This window comes from Phaenicophaeus curvirostris, chromosome 6 (genome assembly GCF_032191515.1).
Source record: "Phaenicophaeus curvirostris isolate KB17595 chromosome 6, BPBGC_Pcur_1.0, whole genome shotgun sequence".
Lineage (NCBI taxonomy): Eukaryota > Metazoa > Chordata > Aves > Cuculiformes > Cuculidae > Phaenicophaeus > Phaenicophaeus curvirostris.
In genome coordinates, this window is record NC_091397.1 from 44,136,051 (window position 1) to 44,159,316 (window position 23,266).

Genomic DNA, 23,266 nt, shown 5'->3' on the forward strand with positions numbered 1-23,266 from the left:
TCATCCCACCACGTTTCCATGATGGCAATAACATCATAACCTCCTTGCCCTATGACAGCTTCCAGCTCTTCCTTCTTACTCCCCATGCTGTGTGCACTGGTGTAAATGCACTTCAGCTGAGCTGCTGAGCCTTCAGCCCTCTTAGAGGGAACAGAGTTCGTTCCCAATTGCCTGGTAACTGGAGTAGCTAGCACCAGAGTGCCCGTATCTCCCTTACCACCCCCAGGTGTGTTCTCCCCCACTTTCTGTGTGGTGATGTACTGGTGGTCCTAACCAGCACACCCTCTCCGAACCTCCAGTGCCCCACGTCCAGGCTCGCTCCTGTCTAGCCTGGTCTCAACCCTCTCCCCCTTCACATCTAGTTTAAAGCTCGGTTTATGAGCTTAGCTAGGTTTTTAGCAAGGGCTTTAGTCCCCCTAGGAGACACACGTGTCCCATCCTTAGTAACACAGCCTGGGGGTGCGTGAGCCACCCCATGATCAAAGAAGCCAAAGCCCCTCTCCTCACACCAGGCTAGGAGCCAGGCATTAATTGAATTCTTCTTCCTGACTTCCTGCTCCTGTGTATTTAGCCTTGGGATGGAGCAGAATACTATTTGAGCCCCAGAACCCTCCATCGTTTTCCCAATGGCCCTGAAGTCTTTCTGTTTACTAAATCATTATTACCAGCTTGGACTACTATCAGAGGATAGTAGTCTGTCTCATGGACCAGGGAAGGAATTTTCTAGCTACCTCCTTCACTGATGCCCCCGTCTTTCTGCTTCTTGCCTCAGTGTCTGCATGGCAGAGGTGTGCACATACATACACATCTTGCTCCAGGTGTATGTAGAAGATGCACATACTGGGAATTAGGCTGTGAGTAGCTACTCGCTGCATTAGCTGATCCTGGTGTCTCTTGTTCCAGCTTTCCTCCTAAACCACCAACATGAAGTTACTTTTGCTCTACTGCCAGCACATGATACAATGCAAAAGATAAATTTCAAAGTTTCACAGATCATTTATAATGATTTATTTCCTTTTATTCCCAGTTAGTGTGGATAAACATTTCTCCAGAAGACAAAACACTAAACCACATTCTGGTATTCGCCTTGATTTTCTTGGAGAGGTTGACTTCGGCAAAGTGATCTGCGGCTTCATAGGAAGAAAGAAAAAAATCCATTTCTGAAAATCAAGCCTTTCTTTTAGAGAAACCCATGCAGTTCCCATTTGCTGACTCTCTTCATGTGCTGCAAATGAGTGGGGGTGGCCTGAGCCCGAGTGTTTCTTTCTCATTATATTTGGGACGTGTTTGCTTCCCTCGTGGGCTGTGTTTTGAATGTATTTGTTTAGTTTCTCACTGTTTGCCATACTGGCTTCTTTATTCTTTCCCTTCTGAGTTTGCGGCATATTTTGTCTTGCATCTGCATTCTGCTTTGCTCAGCTGGGTTTAGCATCCTGATTGTATGAGGATATGTCTTTTGTCACTTTAACCTCTCGAGGGTTAGTGCTCTGTTGAAGAGACACACTGCAGAGATAAAGTCCAAAAATCAAAACCCTAAAATGAAGACCTACTGACAGCAAAAAGAAAATTAAAAACAAAACCAAACCCCCCCAAGTGTAAATAAATAAATAAATAAATAGAATTAATAAAATCCATGAAACAGGCGCAAGATCAAAAAAGCTGCATAATTTCTTCCCATGGGCATAATCCAGATGTTATTCAATAAAAGAATCATGTTTAAATATAAAAGAATCATATTTATTGCATTGTATAATCACCGTCGTTTTTAATTCAAGAAAAATATGAAAAATCCAGCTTCAGTAATGCACACCTTTCACAGGAGTCCAAACATTTTTTAGCATAGTTTATGGCCATTGAGCAATATGATCCTCTTATCTCTGGTAAAAGTCTACAAGGCTTATCAGCAGCTTTTGACACAAATGAACTTAAGCTCTGCCTGCTTCTCCACAGAAATTATATGGGATCAGTGGGCTCATTCTAAAGTTGAAAACTATCTGCACTCCCTGCAGAAATATCTGAGAGGGTCATATTGGTTATCTTCCTTGCTTCTCATCCCCTCATGAAAAGCTATTTAGCAATATTTGTGTCAATGGGATACCTCAGATTTTTTAAATGAACAATTATGTATGTCTCATCATCTGTCTTGAGCATCACAATCATCCAACTATAGATAAGCCTGAGAGTAGTGAATGTCAGAAGGAGTAAAGAAGCTAACTCAAAATAAGTTTGAAGAAAAGATTAGTAGAGCTGACAGATGGTATAACACTTGAAGGAAATCACGACTTTCCCCTCCTTCCATCACTTGCTAAAGAGAGATTATATATGAGAGTATCAAGAATATCAGCATTCCAGTAATACTTAATTCTGGCCAATGTGTGAACACCCATGAAGCCATCTTACACTCCCTCCATTTTAATCCATCCTGCTTCTTGGGACTGCAGCATTCATCCCTGTGATTCTCTGTTTCTAAGATGGAACGTGGGAACGCTCTGTCTTTTAAACTGACCAGAAAGCTGCTCAGAAACATTAGCCAGTAGGCCATGCAGTTACGCATCTTTGGAGCTGCAAAGGCAAATGAGAACATGTCAGAAGATTTCCCTGGAGCTTAGTATCTCCACATTCAACATTCAACATGCTGGTCAACAGCAGGCTCAGTATGAGCCAGCAGTGCATCCTGGCAGCCAAGAGGGCAAACTTCATTGTGGGGTGCATCAAGCACAGCATAACCAGCTGGTCAAAACAGGTGATTATCCTGCTGTATTCAGCATTGGGGCAGCCTCGCCTTGAGTATGCTATGCAGTTCTGGGCTCTACAATTTAAAAAGGATGTGATGGTCCTTGAATGTATCCAGAGCCAAAGCCAGGGAAGGGGCTGGAAGGCATGTCTTCTGAGGAGCAGCTGAGGAGACAGGTTTGTCTAGTTTGTAGAGAAGGAGGCTGAGGGGCGACCACACTGCTCTCAACAGCTTCCTGAGAAGGGCAAGTGGAGAGGGAGGTGCTGAGCTCTTCTCCTGGTACCCGGTGCACCAGGGAAGGTTTAGGCTGGACAATAGGATGCTTTTCTTTACCAACAAAGTGGTCAAACCCTGGAACATGCTTCCCCAATAGGTGCTTGATGCCCCAAGCCTGTCAGAGTTTGAGTCATTTGGAAATTGCCCTTAATACCATGCTTTAGCTTTTGTTAAGCCCTGAATTGGTCAGGCAGTTGGACTGGAGATCCTTGTGGGTCCCTTCCAGGTGAACTGTGCTAGCCTATGCTCATCTATGCTAATCTATTCTTCTTCCTACCTCCTCCTTCCCCTAGCAGTACATGCTGGGGAAATCTCTGATGACGCCTCTTCCCAGCCCTGCCCTAGCAGAAGGCATTGAATGGGCAGCCGTGTCTCAGCCCGGGCATTGGCTCAGTCCGTGCTGTGGGAAGGAAGCACGTACCTGCTGATGGAGGGGAGGGCTGTGGATCACCTTGAGATAATTTGACCATCTGAACAAATTTGCAAAAAGCAGGTGTGATGTGCAGTTTTTGAAAGCCTTCTGCAACCATCCAGTTGAGCTGGGTTTCCCCAGGACAGCAAACCTCCCACATCTCTGGCACTAGCTAGGCTCAGAGACTGAGCCCTCGGTCTGAAGCATGATAGGCTCCTCCACTAAATGGTTCCAAATCTTGTTGAGGTGAGCAATACCTGTTCATTTCCACGTGGATTTCTTCTTTTTTCTCCTTGTGCTCATTTTTAGAAATGCCTGAGCTGCTTCCCATGGAAGAATTTACTCAAACAAAAGAACCTGAGAACAGGACTACTCTATCAGAGTGAAGGTCCATCTGGCCCAATACTTGGTCTCCAAAGCAGCCCACCATAAATGCTCGAAGGAGAGGATATGAGCATTGCAAGGCTACTTCTCTCAGGGTCCTGGCAGGGCTCACAGGCCTCTGTGGCTGGCACTGGACTCCCCTGGGACCCCCACCCTCACTATCTCCTGCCAAGGGCCCAGGCGAGGTGGTGTCTCAGCTCAGCCTGGGGCCCTCAGCCCCTGTCTGAGCGGTGCTGCAGGGGTGCCCATCTCTGCCCCTGTCTCCTGGATGGACCTGGGACATGCAGTGCAAGGAGCTGCTCTCCTGGGTGGAGCTCTCAGTCCTAGGTCCCATTTCCCTTTCTCCTTTTCTCCCTCTCCTCCCTCTCCCTCTCCCTCTTCTCCCTCTCCCTCTTCTCCCTCTCCCTCCACTTGAGTCAAATAACAATGAGATTATTTGCCTGAAGTGCCAAAAGATTTCAGCTCCAAAAACTATTTCAAGAACACATAACACAAATGATACAAGTGGAAATGGGATTTTATTTTATGTTATTTTCTGTTATTTTTCGGACTCTGTTTCAGAGCCGATGCTCACAAGCATTAACACAACGCATGTGCAGCCTGATGTGCTCTTTAGTTTAGCTTGAAAAAACATTGCTGGCAGCCTGGCACAGGCAAGCCACAGAGCTACAGAAAGTAGCAGCAGGAATACAGGCCAAATGTTCCCTGTTTCCTGAAGAGCAAGAATGTGACGAATGAGGATCAGGAATGACCACACACACAGAAGAGAAGGAAGAAGTAGTAGAAGTAGCGTGTGGTACCAGGTGACATTTTCAGAAGCCTAAGATGTATTGATAACAAGCATACTATTTTCCTTCCAAAACTTGCTCCACTGTTCTTCACTGATGATGCATGAGAAGCACTCTGGTGCCCGTCCGGTGCTTGTCGTGTACCCAGGGAGGGCTGGAAAACATCAGCTCCTGATGGTGAGGCGAGCCAGGGGCCCTTCCAAGCACAGGGTGGTTTGCACAAGCAAGAACCCGTGGGGAAATGGAGGCAAGGGAAGAGCAGAGCTCACTCCTGCTGAAAACTTGCAGTGGGCGAGAGCCAGAGAAACCCAGGGCACAAGCGGTGCCTTGGGGATGCAAGAACAGAGGGCAAGAAGCCAACTGAAAAGGCTCAAAAGAGCCCCGAGTAGGGACTGCGCTCAATGCTACAGAGGAAAAGAAGCAATTCCCACAGGCCACCCTTGGGGCCTGGGTTGGGACTCTAAGAAAGACTCCTCCCCCCAGATGTGGGGCACGAGGGCCGTGTTCGTGGAGCACGAGCAGCAGGCACCCAGCCAAAATGGCCCAAAGAAGCCCTGGCAAGGGCCCGTGCTCAGTGCTGCAGAGGAAGGCAAAAAAACCCTGGGGAGATTCGCTAGCTCACCGTGGGGAAAAAAAAGCCTTCCTCCCCCAGCTGCAGGTCACGACAGGCCATCTTCGTGGTGCATGAGCAGCAGGCAGTGACACAGACACAGTGGACCAGAGGAGCCCTGACAAGTGGTCGTGCTCAGTGCTGCAGAGGAAGGCAAAAAACCCCCAGGGCCAGTGCCAATCTGCCCTGGGGGAAAATTCCTTCCTGACCCCAGAACTGGCGATCGGCTATTCCCTGAGCATGTGAGCAAGACCTGCTTCCTCATCCTACAGGCTGGTCACGCCTCCCAGGAGATGCCCAAGCCATGTTCTCCCTCAACCTTGAGCTGTGTCAGGGGCCTTCCAAGAGCGGCCTGATGGCCCTGGACTGATCAACCTTCTCTGATCCTCCTCCAATCCCAATCTGATCCTCTGCCAGTCCTGTACCTCTTCCTGTCCTCTGCTCCTTTGTTCCACTCTTCTCCTCCAGGCTCCTTACTTCTGCTCGGCTCCTGTCCTTTTCTGCACTCCTCTGCTGTTCGGTTCCTCCGTTTTCTGTGCTCTTCTGTCTTCCTCCATCCCTCACTGCTCTTCTGATCCCCTTCACAACCTTCTTACCCTTCTCCTCACTTCGGATCTTAGCTTTTCATTCCTCTTGCTTCTTCTCTTGGCCCTTCTGCTCTGCTTGTCTTCTCTGCCATCTGCTCCTCACTCTTGTGATCTGTGGTCCTTTGCTTCTCTGTTCCTCTACTACCTGTACTCCTCTCTGGCCCTCTGCTCTCCTTCCTGGTCTCTTGCACTCCTCTCTGTGATTTTCTCTGCTCCTTTTTGCTCCTCTGTGTTCCGCTCTGCTCTCCTACCTGCTCTTCTGTGCTCCTACATGCACTCATCGCTGCTACTCTCTGCACTCCTCTCTGTTCCTCTACATTTCTCTCTGGCCCTCTTCTCTCATTCCTTCACTCCTTTCTGCACTCCTCTTTGTGATTTTCTCTGATCCTTTTTGCTCCTCAGCATTCCTCCTCCATGCTCCTCTTTGTGCTCCTACCTGATCCTCTGCGTTCCTTTCCAGCCCTCTTCTCTCATTCCTGCACTTCTTCCCACACTCCTCTTTGCTTTTCTCTGCTCCTCATTGCTCCTCTGTATTCCTCTCTGGTCCTTTGCGCTCCTACTTGTGCTCCTACCTGTGCTCTTCTCTGCTGTTCTGCTCTCCTCTCTGGCCCTCAGCTCTCCTTCATGCATTCCTTCCGGCACTCCTCTGTACCATTTTCTCTGCTCCTCTTTGCTCCTCTGTGTTCCTCTCACTTCCTTTGCCTCTTCCTCCTCTGCACTCCTCTCTGGTCCTCTGTGTTCGTCTCCGGTACTCTTCTCTCATTCCTTCACTCCTTCCTGCACTCCTCTCCATGACTTTCTCTGCTCCTCTTGGCTCCTCTGCGTTCCTCTCTTTTCCTTTGTTCTCCTCCATGCCCTCTCTGTGCTCATACTTGATCCTCTCCATACCTACCTGTGCTCCTCTCTGCAGTTCTTGTCTCCTCCCTGCTCCTCTGCTCTCCTTCCTGTACTCCTTCCTGCTCCTCTGCGCTCCTACCTCTGCTCCTTCCTGTAACTCGCTCTGCGCTTTTCTCTGCTCCTCTTTGCTCCTCTCTGTTCCTCTCTGCTACTTCATGCTTGTCCATGCTCCTCTCTGCATTCCTACCTGCTACTCTGCACTCTTACCTACACTCCTCCCTTCTGCTCTGCTCTCCTCTCTGCACTCCTCTAGCCCTCTACATTGTAAGAGTGAAAGATACCATAAATACCATGAAACAGTCCAAATAATCTGAAAAGGGGGCAAGAGCAACAGGCAAGAAGCCAGCTGCAAAGACCCAGAGGAGCCCTGGCAAGGGGCTGTGCTCACGAAATAAATCTCACGGGCCACTATTAAACCAAATATATTTAAAATGCTGTCAAAGTCAAAAAACAACCTAAAACACCAGAACACCCTGAAAATAACATGAAATAGCGTAAAAGGGTCAGAAAACAACCTAAAACACATAAAACAACAAAACCCTTCTCAAAACATCATTAAAGATTGCAAGATACAACCTCTCAAATACCACAAAAGAGTGAAAGATACCATTAATACCATAAAAGAGTCCAAATAACCTGAAAAGGGGGCAAGAGCAACAGGCAAGAAGCCAGCTGAAAGGGCCCAGAGGAGCCCTGGCAAGGGGCTGTGCTCACGAAACAAATCTCATGGGCCACCCTTGGAGCCTGGGCTGGGAGTCCAAGAAAGCTTCCTCCCCCTGGAAGTGAGGCACGAGGGCCACCTTCAAGGAGCACAAGGAGCAGGCAAACAGCCAAACTGGAGCCGTGGCAAGAGGTCGTGCTCAGGGCTCCTCAGGAAGGCATTCCCTTGCTCTCCAATCCTATCCAGCTGAAAAAGCCTGACAGCCTCAGGCACCTCCATGACACAATGGCTCTCCTCACCTCCATCACCTTTGCCCAGCCTCTAGGTGTCCTTCCTCATTCCCCTCCATGGAATCTCACTAGCAGTTCTAGGGCTTCCTCTCCGATGTGCTCAGGCTGCCTGCCTGGACAGGTCTGGCAGCAGAACACAGGATGATGAAGCTTTCTTTCCCCCGAGGCACTGTGATGTCAGCGTTGCCAGGTGATGGCCTTGTGACATGGAGGTGACTGGCCCCCGCCATGCACAGCCCCATGTGCCCACTGCCCTTCCATCCATCATCCTTTCGAATAAGGCCTCTGGTCTCCTCACTGCACTCCTTGCTGTGCTCCCCTGACATCAGGCATCAGGCACGCCAAAGCAGTCATTAAATGGACTAAAAATAACAAATGATAATAACTTGATGAAGCAAACTATCCGTATGTTTTGTTTGGGAGGTTTGCAGGGGAGGGATGTGGTTGCTTTACTACACAGAGGAGAATGCGTATACTCACACATATAAACATCTACACTCACATATATATATTTATATGTGTATATGTGAGAATAGTTTGCTTTATCATTGAGTGCAGAGCACACGTAAGACATGCTGACCAATCAGAAAAAGGCAATGGAAGGGAAGGAGTGCCGTAAGCTCCCAGCCAACTAAATCCTCCCAAGTTCTTAACAAATAAATAGAAAAAAGTTGATCACTTAAGGCCAAACAATGTCTCATCACTTCAGTCCACAATGTTACTATATCACATACAAGGATGCCACTGATGTAAGAAACAGAAAGCTGTAGTGGTTTTGAAGGCAATTTTAATAAAGGATAGAAACTATAAGAAACAACTTGGCAACGAAACTGTCTTGTTCTCATTTGTAGGTCAGTACTGCAAATCTTGCAGTTGCTTTCAGTTTTTCATTAGTTAGGTTTGGGAAAGAACTTTGGCACAGGAGATCTCTTCATTGGTAAATATTTAACAGAGTTCTCCCACTGGAAATTCCATAACATCAGATCTTACGAAATAATTATCATACATGCTTGATTATTTCAGTGACATCAAGCTAAGGGAAAAACTAATATTACAGAATCACAGAATCACAGAATAACCAGGTTGGAAGAGACCCACCGGATCACCGAGTCCAACCGTTCCTACCAAACACTAAACCATATCCCTCAGCACCTCGTCCACCCGTGCCTTAAACACCTCCAGGGAAGGTGACTCAACCACCTCCCTGGGCAGCCTGTTCCAGTGCCCAATGACCCTTTCTGTAAAGAATTTTTTCCTAACGTCTAGCCTAAACCTCCCCTGTCGGAGCTTGAGGCCATTCCCTCTTGTCCTGTCCCCTGTCACTTGGGAGAAGAGGCCAGCACCCTCCTCTCTACAACGTCCTTTCAGGTAGTTGTAGAGAGCAATGAGGTCACCCCTCAGCCTCCTCTTCTCCAGGCTAAACAACCCCAGCTCTCTCAGCCGCTCCTCATAAGGCCTGTTCTCCAGCCCTTTCACCAGCTTTGTTGCCACTGGCAGGAACCGTTTGTCTGCATCTCTAAGTACTCCTACTGCCAGCTACCCTATCTTTAGCATTGTGATAGCTCTACATTACAGTGGTAAAAGAAATCTTACCAGTACGGAAAGGTTGGTAACTCCAGCATTGAGCTGAGGGGATGTTGCTTTTGCATGATAAATGAGGGGACGTAAGATCCTGCTTTGATTTTAAAATTATGTGGGATTTCATCTCAACCAGGCACCAGAGTCTAAAGCACAAAGGTTATGTTGCAAATTCTTAAGTCCCCAGACATTCAACTCCACAGACCATAAAAAGGTTCTCCAAACTGCAAGCAGAAAGTTATACATTTAAAACCAGAATCAAGCAGTTATCTTCCCGCACAAACATCAAGGTGAGAAAAGGGGAACTTCCTAACCACAAAGAGTGGCAGGCACACAAGAAGCTTAGGCTGAAGCTATCTTTTCTCCAGCTCACCTTGATGATCACCCAATGCCCCAGCTGCCCTTAAATCTTCAAAGAGGTCCAGCACACATACGTGGAATCAGTGGACATGATGCACAGTTTTTCTTTCAACATTTTTAAAGGTCAACTAACAAGCCAGTCATCTTACAGGAGGAACATTTTTTTTAGCCCTTATTTAGAACGTGACTAGTTTATCCAAAAACACATCTGTGTTACATCCTGCAAAATTATTCCAAATGACAGCATCTGTTTTCAGAACTTTTAGAAGATAAACATATGGCTTCATAACAAATCAAATAGTTCTGTTCTGCAAAGAGAAAAGGCACTGCAGAATCCTTGACTTACAAACTCCGAAAAATTCCATATGAAATGTATTTTACATAGCTGACACCAAAGAAAAAAGGTCAAAAGTATCAGGCAGTTTAATCTATTTCCATTTCATGCAATATTCCCAAAAAAAAAGAAAAAAAACCACTAGCATATATTATTGCAGGACATATAAAGTCTCACTGTGGAAAAAAGTGATTGGAACTGATATTGAAACAAACAGTAACAGAAGCCAGCTCACCCTGTCAGATGTGTTAATACTGCAGGACTAAAAACACAGCACTAGCAAGTAGCAGGTCTTATGTTTCTCAGTAAATAAAAAAAAGGATGACAAAGCACAAGTTTCATAAGTGAAACAGGATGCTTTTATTTATTTTTCAATGGAAAAATGGATCTCTCTCAAAAGACTATTACATTCTGCACTCAAATACTGGGGGGGGAAAGTAAGTTTGACCTACAGGACAGTATTTCTCAGAAAGATGTATAGCAACTTAGGTCACACATGCACTGTAACATCCAGAAAACTACAAATAATCCTACAAAACCTACAAATCTCCCCTTTGTAAATTGCTTACCAACTTCATCAGACTAGTTCAGCTTGAAGCTAGTGAAGTAGCACAGCAAGATCAAATACAGCAACAGTAAAAGGAAAGCAGTAGGCTGTTAGACCCTGTCACATCAATGGATCAGGCAAGCACTACCACAAGCCTGACAATGTGCACCTGCAGGTTAGACTGCAGCCAGTTCGCTGTGTGTTTGCACAGTACCTACTACTGCAAGTACACATGGAGACCTCAGAAACATTTGTTTCAACAGCAACAAGCCATTAAACAGCTCAGGTATGTCATGAAACCAATTTAATCCTCAAGTTTCACAAGCTACTCTTAGACAAACTAACTTCGGTATGAAGACTCCTCTCCTCCAGCTGCAGCATGTCAGCTGAACTGATGCACCTGAAAAAAACAATGCTTCAAATAAAATAACCCTTACTTTCAAGCAGGGTTCATTTTCAGTCCATTTGCACCAAAAACTGAGGACTGGCAGGGCCACTATTGCTTTTCGAATTTGCCTCAGCTGACTACAGCAATACACCCAATACATCAAAGGCCTGCAGCCTTTCTTGTTCAAAACTCTGTTTTGCTCCTGAAATTTATCCATTTTAACTTAAGGCTGATACAACTACTGCTTCATTACACATGTTAAAAATCAAACAAAGGAGAAGTGTTATGTCATCAGTTGTCATTACAGTAAACAGACTAATGTTCAACATCACACTCTACTTACCTTTTTATTTCTATTGACGCTGAGGAAATAAACACTTTCTTTTCCAGCAAAAGGTGGGCCCCAGGCTCTTGTATCATCACCAGCTCCTGAAAGAAATACCAACATATTTTCATAGTTGTCCAATATCACACTGACAACAAATAAAAAGACTTCCTCCAACACCATATTAAATCACCTAAGGTTCACCTAGCAGGCAGGATAAAATTCATTCAATATCTAAATTTTAGGATGTTTATGTCAAAACACCTGAAAATGAACATGATTTATTAAAGTGAATATAGTGTTTGCTAGTATTGAGATTACTTTTAGGCTTCAAAATATTAACATACAGCCACATGCACCCAAACTATTTGGGGGAAGGAGGGCAGAGGGTGGTTGCTTGGTTTTGTTTGTTATTGATTGGTTTTGGTGGTTTTGGTTGGTTGGGGTTTTTTTTGAGGGAAGGGATTGGTTGTTTTGTGTTGATTTTCACTTTGGGAGGTTTTCTGTTTCGTTTAACTTAAGAACAGACCTCGAATGTCGTTCTTTAAGGCAATCCAGAAGAATCAATCAATCATAGAATCATAGAAGCTCTTGCTTTGCACTGAGTCACACAGTGCACACTGTCAAGAAGCCATTCCTGAAACACTCTGGACACAACATCAAGATATCACTGAGAAACAACAAGCTGCGTGCTGCAGGAACACCCGCAAAAATAACCAGCCCTTCCAGAAATCCTTCTGTCTTACAGAAAGGCAAGATGGCATTAAAACTGTTGCAGACACTAATGTCACTGTATCATTTAAGCTTAACTTCCAATTTTAAACTTTTCTTACATGTCAAAGTCTGGCAATCTATTTTAATTAGAATTAAAGTTAAAGTTAAGTTCAGATACAATCATCATCCCAAATGCTAGCAAGCATGCACATTCCTGTATGTGTTTCACTATCTACACTTTATCTACTTGTTAACTTCATGCAAGTGAAAACTTTCCTTAGTGCGGCAACGCAGAAGACCGATACTATAGCATAGATATGTAAACAAGCTGAAGGACCTTTGGTCTTACACAGTATACCTTAATTACAACAGTAGCTATATACTACAGTAACACAGTCTACAGCCATTTAAGATCAACTGTGGTAAAAGTTATACAAATATACAAACGTGTAAATTACTCATCAACGTGTGTACTGTTCAGCGTCTCAAAGAACTATTTTGGTTCAACTGGGAAGCTGGGGAAGAGGGAATATCTCTTCCATATGTTACCACTTTAAGACATTAACACAAAAAAAACCCAAAACACCACAGTAATATTTTCCAGTGTGGCTACTCTCCTTTACAGATCAATACTTCTGTGAAAGTAGACAACCTCTCACAGAAAGAGCCAACAACTCTGATTCTAAAATGTTTGAAATTCGGAATTAGTCTCATCTGAGAGTACAAAATTGATGCAGCTTCTGACCTGTCAGAAAAGTGGAAATGTTTGAAACAATGGTCAGTGATTAAGGATGACCCAAAAGCTGATGTGACAACACTTCCGTTAGACATTCAGTGTTTTGTTCAATGTTCAAATAGTCAATATTTCATATTTAAAATAAAAAAACAGGGAATGTAATTTGGCTTAGTATCTCAAGTGCATAATTATCTTCAGCATCTCTTTTCAAAACTATTAATATCAAAAGAAATTAAGTTAAAAAATGGAAACTTAAAGAAGAAAAAATTACAGGACAGTGTGCACCTGCTAAAGCATAATTACATGCCTCAAATGCCACGCAATTTGCTTCTCTTCTCCTATGGTCTTATGAACTAAAAGGTGTAGCTATGCCATAAGAACGAAGCAGTTTTGACCATAACCCAGCCCTCAACAACTCTTTATATAAGAGGTGCATGTGCTGAGTGGAAAAAGAAAACCATTGTGTTAAGCTAAAATACATAAAAATAAAATTAAGTCTCTTCATGAAGCTAATTACCCAGAGTTCAAGCAGACTCAGAAGGAGCTACACAAGTTTCTGCACCTGAAAACACATGCTTGATGCTTGTTAACCTTTGACACTTTCAGCACTAGCATGAAGACGCAAATACAGAAATTTCCTATTTCCAACCAGCTCCCATCTCTACCTACACAGGAATATCAGATCCTGGACTTTAAAAGATACAGCTACCTCATGCAGAAAATAACTTTTGTTTACTTCACACAATTCCAAAGAAAGATTGGTAATTTTTAATTAACAACCTGAAACTGTACCAGCATATTAATGTTATCCGCAGGAGAAAGCTGATGTAACATGCCAACTCACCTTATACCCTATCAGTCAAAACATTTGCCACCCCGTAAGAGTAGTATAATATGACACAAAAGCAGTGCTAACAAACTATATATTCTTTTTAAATGCTCATATTAAACTTCTCCCTTATACTAATAAAAATTCAAGCAGGAAGAAGAGCCTCTGTTTCCAAAATTAAAGTGCCTGTTATTTTACCAGTACTGTCATCCTGAGAAGTAAGATGCATTCCTATTTAAAATTATCTAAGACATTTTCACTCAGAGGGAACTGAGCTGTAGATTCTGAATTCCCAAATGCTGGAAAGATTTCTATGTTTATCAAATTTTACATGTCAAATATTACACTTCAAACCCTATTCTACCCTCTCACAAAAGAGCCACCATACACCTAAGCATTCACAAGCCCAATATAAAATCTAAGCAAAGTTCAAACAATTCAAACAAGATCAATGTAGCTTTGGGTGATGGAATAAGGCACTTTAGGAAGTCATGACTCAGTACTAGTTCGTACAATAATACCTAAAAAAAACCACCAAACCCAAAACAAAAAAAAACCCCTCAACTTACCTGATCAAACTTCTTACACTTTTTCCTAAATACATGCATACGCTTCTGATCAAAACACACAGAGCACAGTGTTAAGCTTCTAGCAAAGAGATAATAAATGTATAAGCAAGCATACTAATAACTACCTCTCTAGGACACCAGATATAGTACAAGGATGTAAAATGCTCCCAAAACTTGAAAACTGATTGCTCAAAAAAAATACACAAATTTCTATGAAACTAATTTCTTAGCACAATACCATACACAGTGTCACCAAAAAACAAATAAATGCAGTATTGTCTCTCTAAATGTTTCCAAAAGTTTTTAACCTCGCATTCTCAGTCAGCTATTACTTAAAATACATAAACAAATAATCATTAAACCTTCCCACATTCTTATTATATTTGAAATAGATAAACATTTTACCTGATCTTTCCACTTTGACAACTTCAGCCCCTAGATCTCCTAAATTCATTGTTGCAAAGGGCCCTGCAAGCACCCTGTAATCATAATAAAAGAAATAATCTTCTCAGTTTTTCCTGAAAGAATCTTTGCATCTAGACAGACTGTTCCAGATTACAGACAAAACATAAACCTCGTTAAATCAAGTATTTTCACACCATCCAATGGCTTTACATTACCAGCACCTGACAAGAAAGAGAAAACAATAACTTACGAAAAAAAAATAATCAAGCGTAATATATCTTCCTCATTGGTAGTTTGAAACACTGTTTTTATGACACTCTCCCAACACCCACCCTCATCTGCCTCCACAACTTTCAAGGGCACTAGCACCTGCAAGACAGCTATTAGGAAATCATAATGCTTTCCGTCCTTTCCTTCAGCCTTTTCAAGGCGACTAGCTGTAAGAAACAACAGCAGCAGCAATAAGCACCACAGACAGCATAAGCATAGTCTAGACCACAGATTTTCCAGCTATCACCTATTATTTTCTATTCAGTGTATTTAATCACAGGCAAGGGATGCAAACACTTTATCACCCCAAGTGGATAATAATTTCATTATTATTACTGTTTTTATTAATTATTTCGAAGGTCACCTCATAACACACACACAAAAAAAAAAAAGCTGCACCTGGCTGATAGAGCCACAAAAAATGACACAATATTAACTTGTAGTAAGCATCTCTTTTACATCTTTCTCTTACCTGGACAAACACCCAAAACATTTTGGGGGCGGAACAAAAACCAACCAATTAATTCAAACACAGACTGCCTTACAAAACAAGAGGAGAAAAAGACCACAGGCCCCCAAAGGGTGCAAAGTAATGGGGTGCATCTCACAGGTCACGCAGCATTGAATGCCTGTGTTACCTGCTCCATCCTCCCTCCAATGGACCTGAACAACCCTTTGGTCACCCCTATAATCCTTTCTCTTACCTCACTGTATATATGGTAAGAAGGAGATGGAGATACAGAGAGAATTAAAACCTACAGAGACACAAAACAGCATTAGGCGTTCAAGGTGTCTGCTAAAATGTTTTCATTCAGTGTGCTGCTCTCAATGACAGCAATTGCATCTGATTCTTCAAGACATTTTCCTCACTTATTACCAATTATTCCAGAGGAATTAAATAAGTTTGGGTTTTTAATACAACACGCAGAACAAGCAGTATGTTGCAAAGGTGCTTATCTAGGAGTGGTCATGTATTTTGCACATTTCAAAGCCTTCAGGAAAACTCAGGCTGCCACCTGGCTCCAATGCTGCACATCTCATCGAGAGTTCCAGGTGTTGGAAAATACTTGTGCTACTGCCAGGTAAACACCACAGAACCTCCAGCAAAACTTCAGTTTTAACAATTTGGCTCTAGTTGAGCCAACACTTAAGCATATGTTTGTCTACTAAGGAACCAAGTGCACCGTTCGCTTCACAGTGGCATTATTCTATGTTTACAGAGAATACATAAACAAAATCTTTACTGAAAAACAAAAATCATTTAAGTTAACAAAAAGGGCTCATCTTCCTATATACTTTCCACACCTGTTCTTACCAAATGGCTCGCTCACTCTCTTCCTGAGCCAGCATTCCGTGTTACATTTCTCCCAGATACACTATCAGAGCAGCAGCTTTTCAGAGCCAGCAGGTTCTCTACCTGTGGCTAATTCCAGGAATTCATCAAGGAATTTCTCAAAGGGGCCTATAAAGTGTTAAGATTAGCCTGTAAATATGCACTTATGCATAACTCAGACTGGTAAATCCTTACTTATCATCATATTGCTCACATTATGGTAACATCTAACGCTCCGTTCAAGGATTAGGACTCCTCTATAATTGTTATTTCAGAGACAAACAAATAATATTGATGTTTCTTTAATGCCAATAAATGACACTGACGTCCACAACGATTAGCAAATAAAAGAATGAACAAAAGCTTGCTCTTGAAAATCTTAAGGAAAATGCACCTGTTAGTCTCTTCAAACTAGAAGAGCACAGATATTCACAAAGGAAAACTTATGTGACTTGGATTTGCATTCCAGCAAGACACTAATTTGCTGAAACAATTAGAATAGACAGCCTTTTGACTATCAGAGAAACAGCAGTTCTGGTACACTGGTCCCAAGCAGCACAGTGCTACCAACCCTTTATTCCAGGAATAAACAGAAACAAAAACACAACACAAACTGATAGTTGTGACGGGGAGGTCGTAGCTCCACGTGGTCCCACGGATGGCCCCCAGGGTAACTGAGTTAAATCCGAGTCAAATCTCTGTCTCATGGGGAATTACGGCGCTGAAGGAAAAAATAATCTGTTGCAAGTTGCTAACCTATTATATATTTCAACAGTACATAGAGGTTTTCTGATTTTAGAACTGAAATCTAGGATTAGCTTGAATAATAACTTTTTTGCTAGCCTCTGCCTGGATACTTTGGCTATGTCAGTATCCCAAACCAAATAATCCAGTTCCTGGAGTTATGTAAGGATCTGGGGCGTACCATCAGAACAGCAGTCTTCCTACTCCGGTACCTCCAGCAAGGATACTCCAGTGACAAGGTCTCCACCTTCCAAAGCACAGCATTTCCCTTGAAGTTCAGCATGAGCCTTTTTCACTTGTGTACAGTATCACGAAGCAGCAGCACGGAACACAGGCAAGAGTCTAGAATCATAGAATCACATCATAGTTTGAGTTGGAAGGGACCTTAAAGATCATCCTTTTCCATCCCCCTGCCATAGGCAAGGACATCCCACCAGACGAGGCTGCCCGAAGCTCCATCCAGCCTGGCCTTGAACACCTCCAGGGATGGAGCAGCCACAACTCCTCTGAGCAATGTGGGCCAGTGCCTCACCACTCTCATGCTGAAGAAATTCCTCCTTATGTCTAGTCTAAATCTGCCCCTTTCTAGTTTATAACCATTCCCCTAGTCCTATCACTTCAAGCCTTTGTAAGCAGCCCCTCCCCAGCTTTCTTATAGGCCCCTTTCAAGCTTAAAATAAGAAATTTTAACAAGGCTGCAGTCAGAATCATAGAATAACCAGGTTGGAAGAGACCCACCGGATCATTGAGTCCAACCATTCCTATCAAACACTAAACCATGCCCCTTAGCACCTCGTCCACCCATGCCTTAAACACCTCCAGGGAAGGTGAATCAACCACCTCCCTGGGCAGCCTGTTCCAGTGCCCAATGACCCTTTCTGTGAAATTTTTTTTCTAATGTCCAGCCTAAATCTCCCCTGGCGGAGCTTGAGGCCATTCCCTCTCATCCTGTCCCCTGTTTCTGAAGCAGAATGCTTCACCTCTTACCAACATGATAGCTTTAACCCTTTAAAGCTGTGTCTTTAACCCTTGTTTACCTACTAAAGGTGGGGAATAGAAGCTTAAATTCCACCCTGAGACAGTTCACTACCTACTCAACTTTGAACCTACTCAGTTGTCACCAAGTAACGCTAGCTCTCTCCAACGGTATAAATACTGTACCTCCAAAGACTGATTCTACAATATTTTTAAACTTGTCAGGTTCCATTTTAATCTGATCTTTAATATTGTAATTCCTGTGTTCCTGAAACACAAACATAAATATTGGATTGTTTGGAAATTAGAAGTGTTCAGGGAGATGAAGGGATAAGCCAACTATAAATGTTAAGGACAATAATTCCTCTAAAAGACTCCAGCTCTGAAATGCTGAATACCTTTGCTGTAATTTTCAATTAGACTGATACCTTTAAAGAAAAACAACACACCACAACTTTTATACAAGCATCTCTTTTATGAGGATTATTTACAAAAAAGGTAAATATAAAAATTTCAGCAGCAAGTGTTGGTAAAGACTGAAAAAGGAACTTTGTTGAAACAGCTGAGCAAATTCCAGCAGTGTCACATAATTTAATACAATTTCTTCCATCTGCATGGCATCATAAGTTATTCTAGGAATAATACTTTCAGTCATCCACTCTAAGTGATGCAAACCTGTTAACATTGCACGAACGCTGAGTTTCTGGTACTGCACGCCCGCTGGCCTCTTTTTTCTTATTAGATGCTTTCTTCTTTTTGCAGGACTTTGATTTGGTCTTGGTCATCTTCTGAAAGAAGTCTGGAGGTACTGCTGACTCCACCGTATTTAACAAAACCTGATAAAGCTGAGTCATTTTGGGAGATAAATTGAACGGATTTTCCACTGAAGGTGTTGATTTAAGCTCTTGATGCAGTCTGTGCGCTAGGGTCCCACTGTAAAGCCTGCTCAAAGGAAGGAGAGAATTCTCACTTAGAATTGCTCCTCAGCAGGACAGGTAGAAACATGCTGCTTAATGAAATACAGATCTTAACTACTCATAGAATAGGGATACCTATTGTATCACTATCCATACTAATATCTTTAAAGACATTAAATGTACTAAAATTGCCCAAGGGAGTTTGACACAGAAAACAGAAAATGCCAACACATTCCATCAGGTGCTTGTACGAAAGCACATTACAGAAGCAGAATGCCAGGCTCGAAGGGACCTCTGGTCCAACCTCTTAGGTAATAAACAGTTTAAATGAGATGGCCCAGCACCCTGTCAAGCTGAGCCTTGAAAGTGTCCAGTGTAGAAAAATCTACCACTTCTCTGGAGAGTTTAACTGTTTAACTGTTCTTATAGTAAAAAAAAATTTCTTCTGGAACCCAACTGGAATCTCCCAGGAGGAATTTATACCCATTACTCCTTGTTTTTCCATGTGACTCCAGTCTTTTTCCCCGTAACTCCTCATAAAAGGGAGTTTCCATCCTTTTGGTAGACACCCTTTGTGCACCAATATGTGGTAATAAGGTCTCTGAAGCACCCTTACCTACTTAGGTCTGGCTCAGGGAGAGGAGTGCAAAGTAGCTGGTTGAGATATAATCCCATCTGAAGACAGCACTGCCACTGGCAAAAACCGTGTGCAGCATCTAAATCAAAGTCTTTATTCTGCAATTTCTTTTCTTTCCATTCTAGAAATACGTTATATGCAATCCTGTCATCTTCAGTACATAAAACTGTTGGATCTAAGTTATAAATAAAAAGAGAAAGACATGCAAATAAATGTTCTGCTGTGAACAGTATGAAAGGTATCTACAACATGTAGGGTCTTCAAACCTGCAGTTAGAATCATAGCAGAGAACCACAGATCAGTTTGGGTTGAAAGGGACCTTAAAGATCATCTAGTTCCAACCCCCCTGCCCTGGGCAGGGACACCTCCCACCAGACCAGGCTGCCCAAGGCCCCATCCAGCCTGGCCTTGAACACCTCCAGGGATGGGGCAGCCACAGCTTCCCTGGGCAACCAGGGCCAGAGCCTCATCACTCTCATGGTGAAAAAAATTCTTCCTAATGAACTATGGTACAGATTTTCATAGTAGTTGGAACACCTAAAATTGTATTCGTTGGAGACATACCTGGATCATTTGTTATCCTGTGCAGTTCTCCAGATACGATCATTAGAAGTAAAGCCTTTAATTGATGCAACTTAACTTTTGGTTCTGAATGACATATCCAATAGCACGTCACAGCAACAGGGAGTTGTAAGTGACTGGGGAAAGGTTCTAGAGAACTCATTTTCACTCCTAGAGTTTCCAGCAAAGTCATCTGACGGCGTGACATGGGCACCTGAAAATAAATTTAAAAATTGGAGTGAAAAAACAAAGGTAAGAGACCACATTTGCTGTGAGCAATTACCAAAAGGCAAAAAAGCTAGTGTTTAAAGTAGCTAATACTTCACATTTTCCATAGATTAATTTAAAGTTTCATAGATATTCTGAACTGGATTTTCTTTTTCTAATGCTACTAAAGCTTTTAAAACTACACAGGTGAATGTTAGGAAAAAGCTAAAAGTGGTGTTTTTTTTTTTTTAAATTGACTGAGGTTAGATTTTAAGAGCTTTCGAACCTTCTTCAAATTGGGTGACTTAATTTGAACTCCTATGTAAAAGATGACTTGCTTGGAAAATCTCATAACTATAATGCATAAAAATTACTTTAGTATGGCAAATATATATATAAAAAATATATATACAAATGCCTACATTTCGTGCCTCTTAGAAGTTAGCTTTGCTTTGTGAGATGTAATGGTGATGTCTGTTCTTGATATGTTCAAAACACGCCTACCTGTAATCACAATGAAATCTTAAGTGTGAAGCTTTCATTTTTCACCTGTGATGTATTACTCCTTCACATGTTCCCTCTTTGCTGTGCTATTTAGCTTCTAAAAAGTGGATCCATAGCTCTCTGTAGCACTTAATGGCTGTAGTAGTGACAGATTTGATTACGACATGAAATAGCAAAAACACAGAGCATAAAACATAAAAACATGGAGAAAAATGCACACACAGCGATGCATTAACAGTTGATCTGAGTGCCAGAATGGAGAGAGCATGTTGTTTGAATATGCAGTATTAAAAGACACAGATTATACTCCCAGATGTTTTGGAAATCACTGCATACAAAATTTCAATTATGTAACTTTGGGAATGGGAGGTTACTTCCCATTCACAGCGGGAGTTACAGTCTTAGTCATTAGATTAAATATACAGAATCACTACTGGTGACTGGCACTAACATAGTACAACTCCCCTTGTGATTACAAGCTGTTTTTCAGGTGCTGCTGTAAGCAGCAGAGGTCCACGCAAACAGGACGAAAACTTGTGGCAGATAAAACTTGCTGGGCAGCTGCAAGATTCATACATGAAACAGTGGTGATGTTTAGTAAAAAAGCATGGGTCAGATTTTGTTTCAGAACATTGCTTGATCAAGTATAAATTAAGTTTTGGAGCATTAAGTTGCACTTTCATAATTTTCATGAAACTGAGCCCCTTCCTATAATTATAAAAGTGAGTATTAGTGTAACAGAATGGATGGAAGAAGGGCTTAGAATGGAAAAATTTAGGCAATACTATACCTACACACAAACAACTTTTCAAATAATTTGTCGTGGTAAGCTGGGGGAGGAGAAGATAAAGGCAATCCACATAGCTTCTCAACTATCACAGGCTCAGCAAGCATCTCTCTATTAAGCAGCTACTTACTGAGGTGGCTTAGTTCAGGCATCCCATTTAGCGACCAGCTGGCAAACATGAGTCCCAACTATTTTTTGTCACTCCTGAAACACCGTTAACCACGCTCTGTTGTGACAACCATTTACCTCTATTAACTTGTCCAAAGAAAAATGCCCATCGCAAAGATCTGCGGGCAGGCTCGCTGCTTGAACATATGTTTTTTTCAGCGTGCTTTGGAGTCTGTCAAACTCGCACACAACCGGTGGCTTGTTGCTCTCCTTAGTGGGAGAAGCAGCTTGGGCACCTGGAGGAGAAGTGTTGGCTTGGGCGCCTGGAGGTGCTCCCAGAAGCAGTCCATAGATAACTTGTCGAATGGGCAAAGCTGTGCTGTGCGCGCTAGGTCTCTGCATGTTCTCCACCTGAACGTGAAGGAAGGTGCTTCTCAGTATGAAGACGTCGATGAGCAGCGGGGCCAGCTCACCTCTGGCGAAAGCATCATGTACCCACGCCGGGACGCCCGCTTTCTTGGCATCCTCACATTCATATCTTCCGTCCCGAAAGAAGTCGTCAAGGTTCACGTCGGACGGAGCGTAATCCTCCATGGCGGCGCGCAGGAGCTCCCTCATTTCTTCCCTCCGCTGTTTCTTGACGTGCTTCAGCACGTTGTCCACGGCCTCCGCCGGCTCGGCGAACTGTGACAGCCACCGGAGCAGCCCCTGGAGCCGGGCGTCCTTCCCCCGCTTGGCAGGCAGGCGCACCCCGCCGAAGAAGGCCTCGAAGGCCGCCGCGTCGACGTAGTCGTTGCCGTTCAGGGCGGCGAAGAGCGGCAGCAGGCCTCGCCCCACATGCCCGAAGTGGCCGCGGAAGCTCTCGGCGCAGAAGCACCGCGCGGGGACGTATCGCCCCCCATCCTCCCCGCGCACCCCCCGCCACTGGAAGTGGCTCAGCGGGAGGTACCCGCCCGCCACCTCGAAGACGTAGAAGTCGCTGTCGAGGGAGAGCACGGGGCACCCCCAGCGGTTGGCGAGCCCGGCAAGCTCCCTGTCGGCCTCGGCGAAGCACTGCACGAAGGGCACGCCGAGCGCCCTCAGCACCTGCACGAAGGCGTCGCGGGCGAGCAGAGGCAGCGGGAGCGCCCCGCCCCCTCCGCTGCGCCGCTTCCGGTCGGCCGCCGCGCCGCTTCCGGCCCGGCCCAGCTCGCGCGCCGCCTCCAGCCGCTGCCGCGCGCGCCGCGCCAGCTCGCGCCGCTTCCGGTCGGGCGGCCCCCGGCCGCCGTCCAGCAGCACGCAGGGCGCCACGCGGCAGGCGCGCAGCGCCGCGAAGAACGAGCGCGCGCAGGACGAGAACGAGGCGTAGTCACCGCCCCGGCGGAAGTCGTCGGCGGCGGCGGAGGAGGAGAAGTAGAGCTGGTAGCACAGGCTGCTGCCGTCGATCACCAGCTTGGTGTCCCGCACCCGCCGCTCCGCCAAGAACGCGCCCCGCTTCTCCACGAAGCTGGAGAGCCCCGGGACGCCCATGGCGGGGCCGCCCGCGGGCTCCGAGCGGCTCTTCCTTCCCTTCTCTCCCCGCCCGCTCGGCTCCCCGCTGTGACCGGCGGTCGGCACCGCCCCCCCGAGGCCAGAGCTCCTCGTCGCCGCCTTCTGGGCTCGACGATCAGGGCGCCTCGTCCTCTTCCCACCCGCTTGGCTCTGTAGGAGCGGCAGGCGGAGTCGCCCAATCGGAGCGCCTCGTGCTTCTATCCCACGCGCTCGTCTCCCCGCCTGTGATGGACTCTCCGTGCCCGTCGATCCGAGCGGCTCCTCCCACC

At 44.5% G+C, this 23,266-nt stretch overlaps 1 protein-coding gene across 3 annotated transcripts; it reads right to left on the reverse strand.

Annotated features, from left to right (window-relative positions):
* Positions 1-993: 993 nt before the first annotated feature.
* Positions 994-23,172, reverse strand: ASTE1 (asteroid homolog 1). Of its 3 annotated transcripts, none has more exons than XR_011337666.1 (8): positions 21,606-23,172; positions 19,865-20,075; positions 19,280-19,475; positions 18,422-18,688; positions 16,953-17,113; positions 14,425-14,498; positions 11,190-11,275; positions 994-1,503 (listed from the first exon to the last, which is right to left on the reverse strand). XR_011337666.1 is itself a non-coding variant. In XM_069860000.1 (4 exons), the coding sequence occupies exons 1-4, from the start codon at positions 22,974-22,976 to the stop codon at positions 18,394-18,396; spliced, it is 2,073 nt and encodes a 690-aa protein (XP_069716101.1). In that variant the 5' UTR covers positions 22,977-23,170; the 3' UTR covers positions 18,202-18,393. The 3 variants fall into 3 exon arrangements, 1 of the variants encoding a protein (XP_069716101.1); XR_011337665.1 differs by lacking the exon at positions 994-1,503 and adding an exon at positions 10,279-10,858; XM_069860000.1 differs by lacking the exons at positions 994-1,503; positions 11,190-11,275; positions 14,425-14,498; positions 16,953-17,113 and having other exon boundaries at positions 18,202-18,688; positions 21,606-23,170.
* Positions 23,173-23,266: the final 94 nt, after the last annotated feature.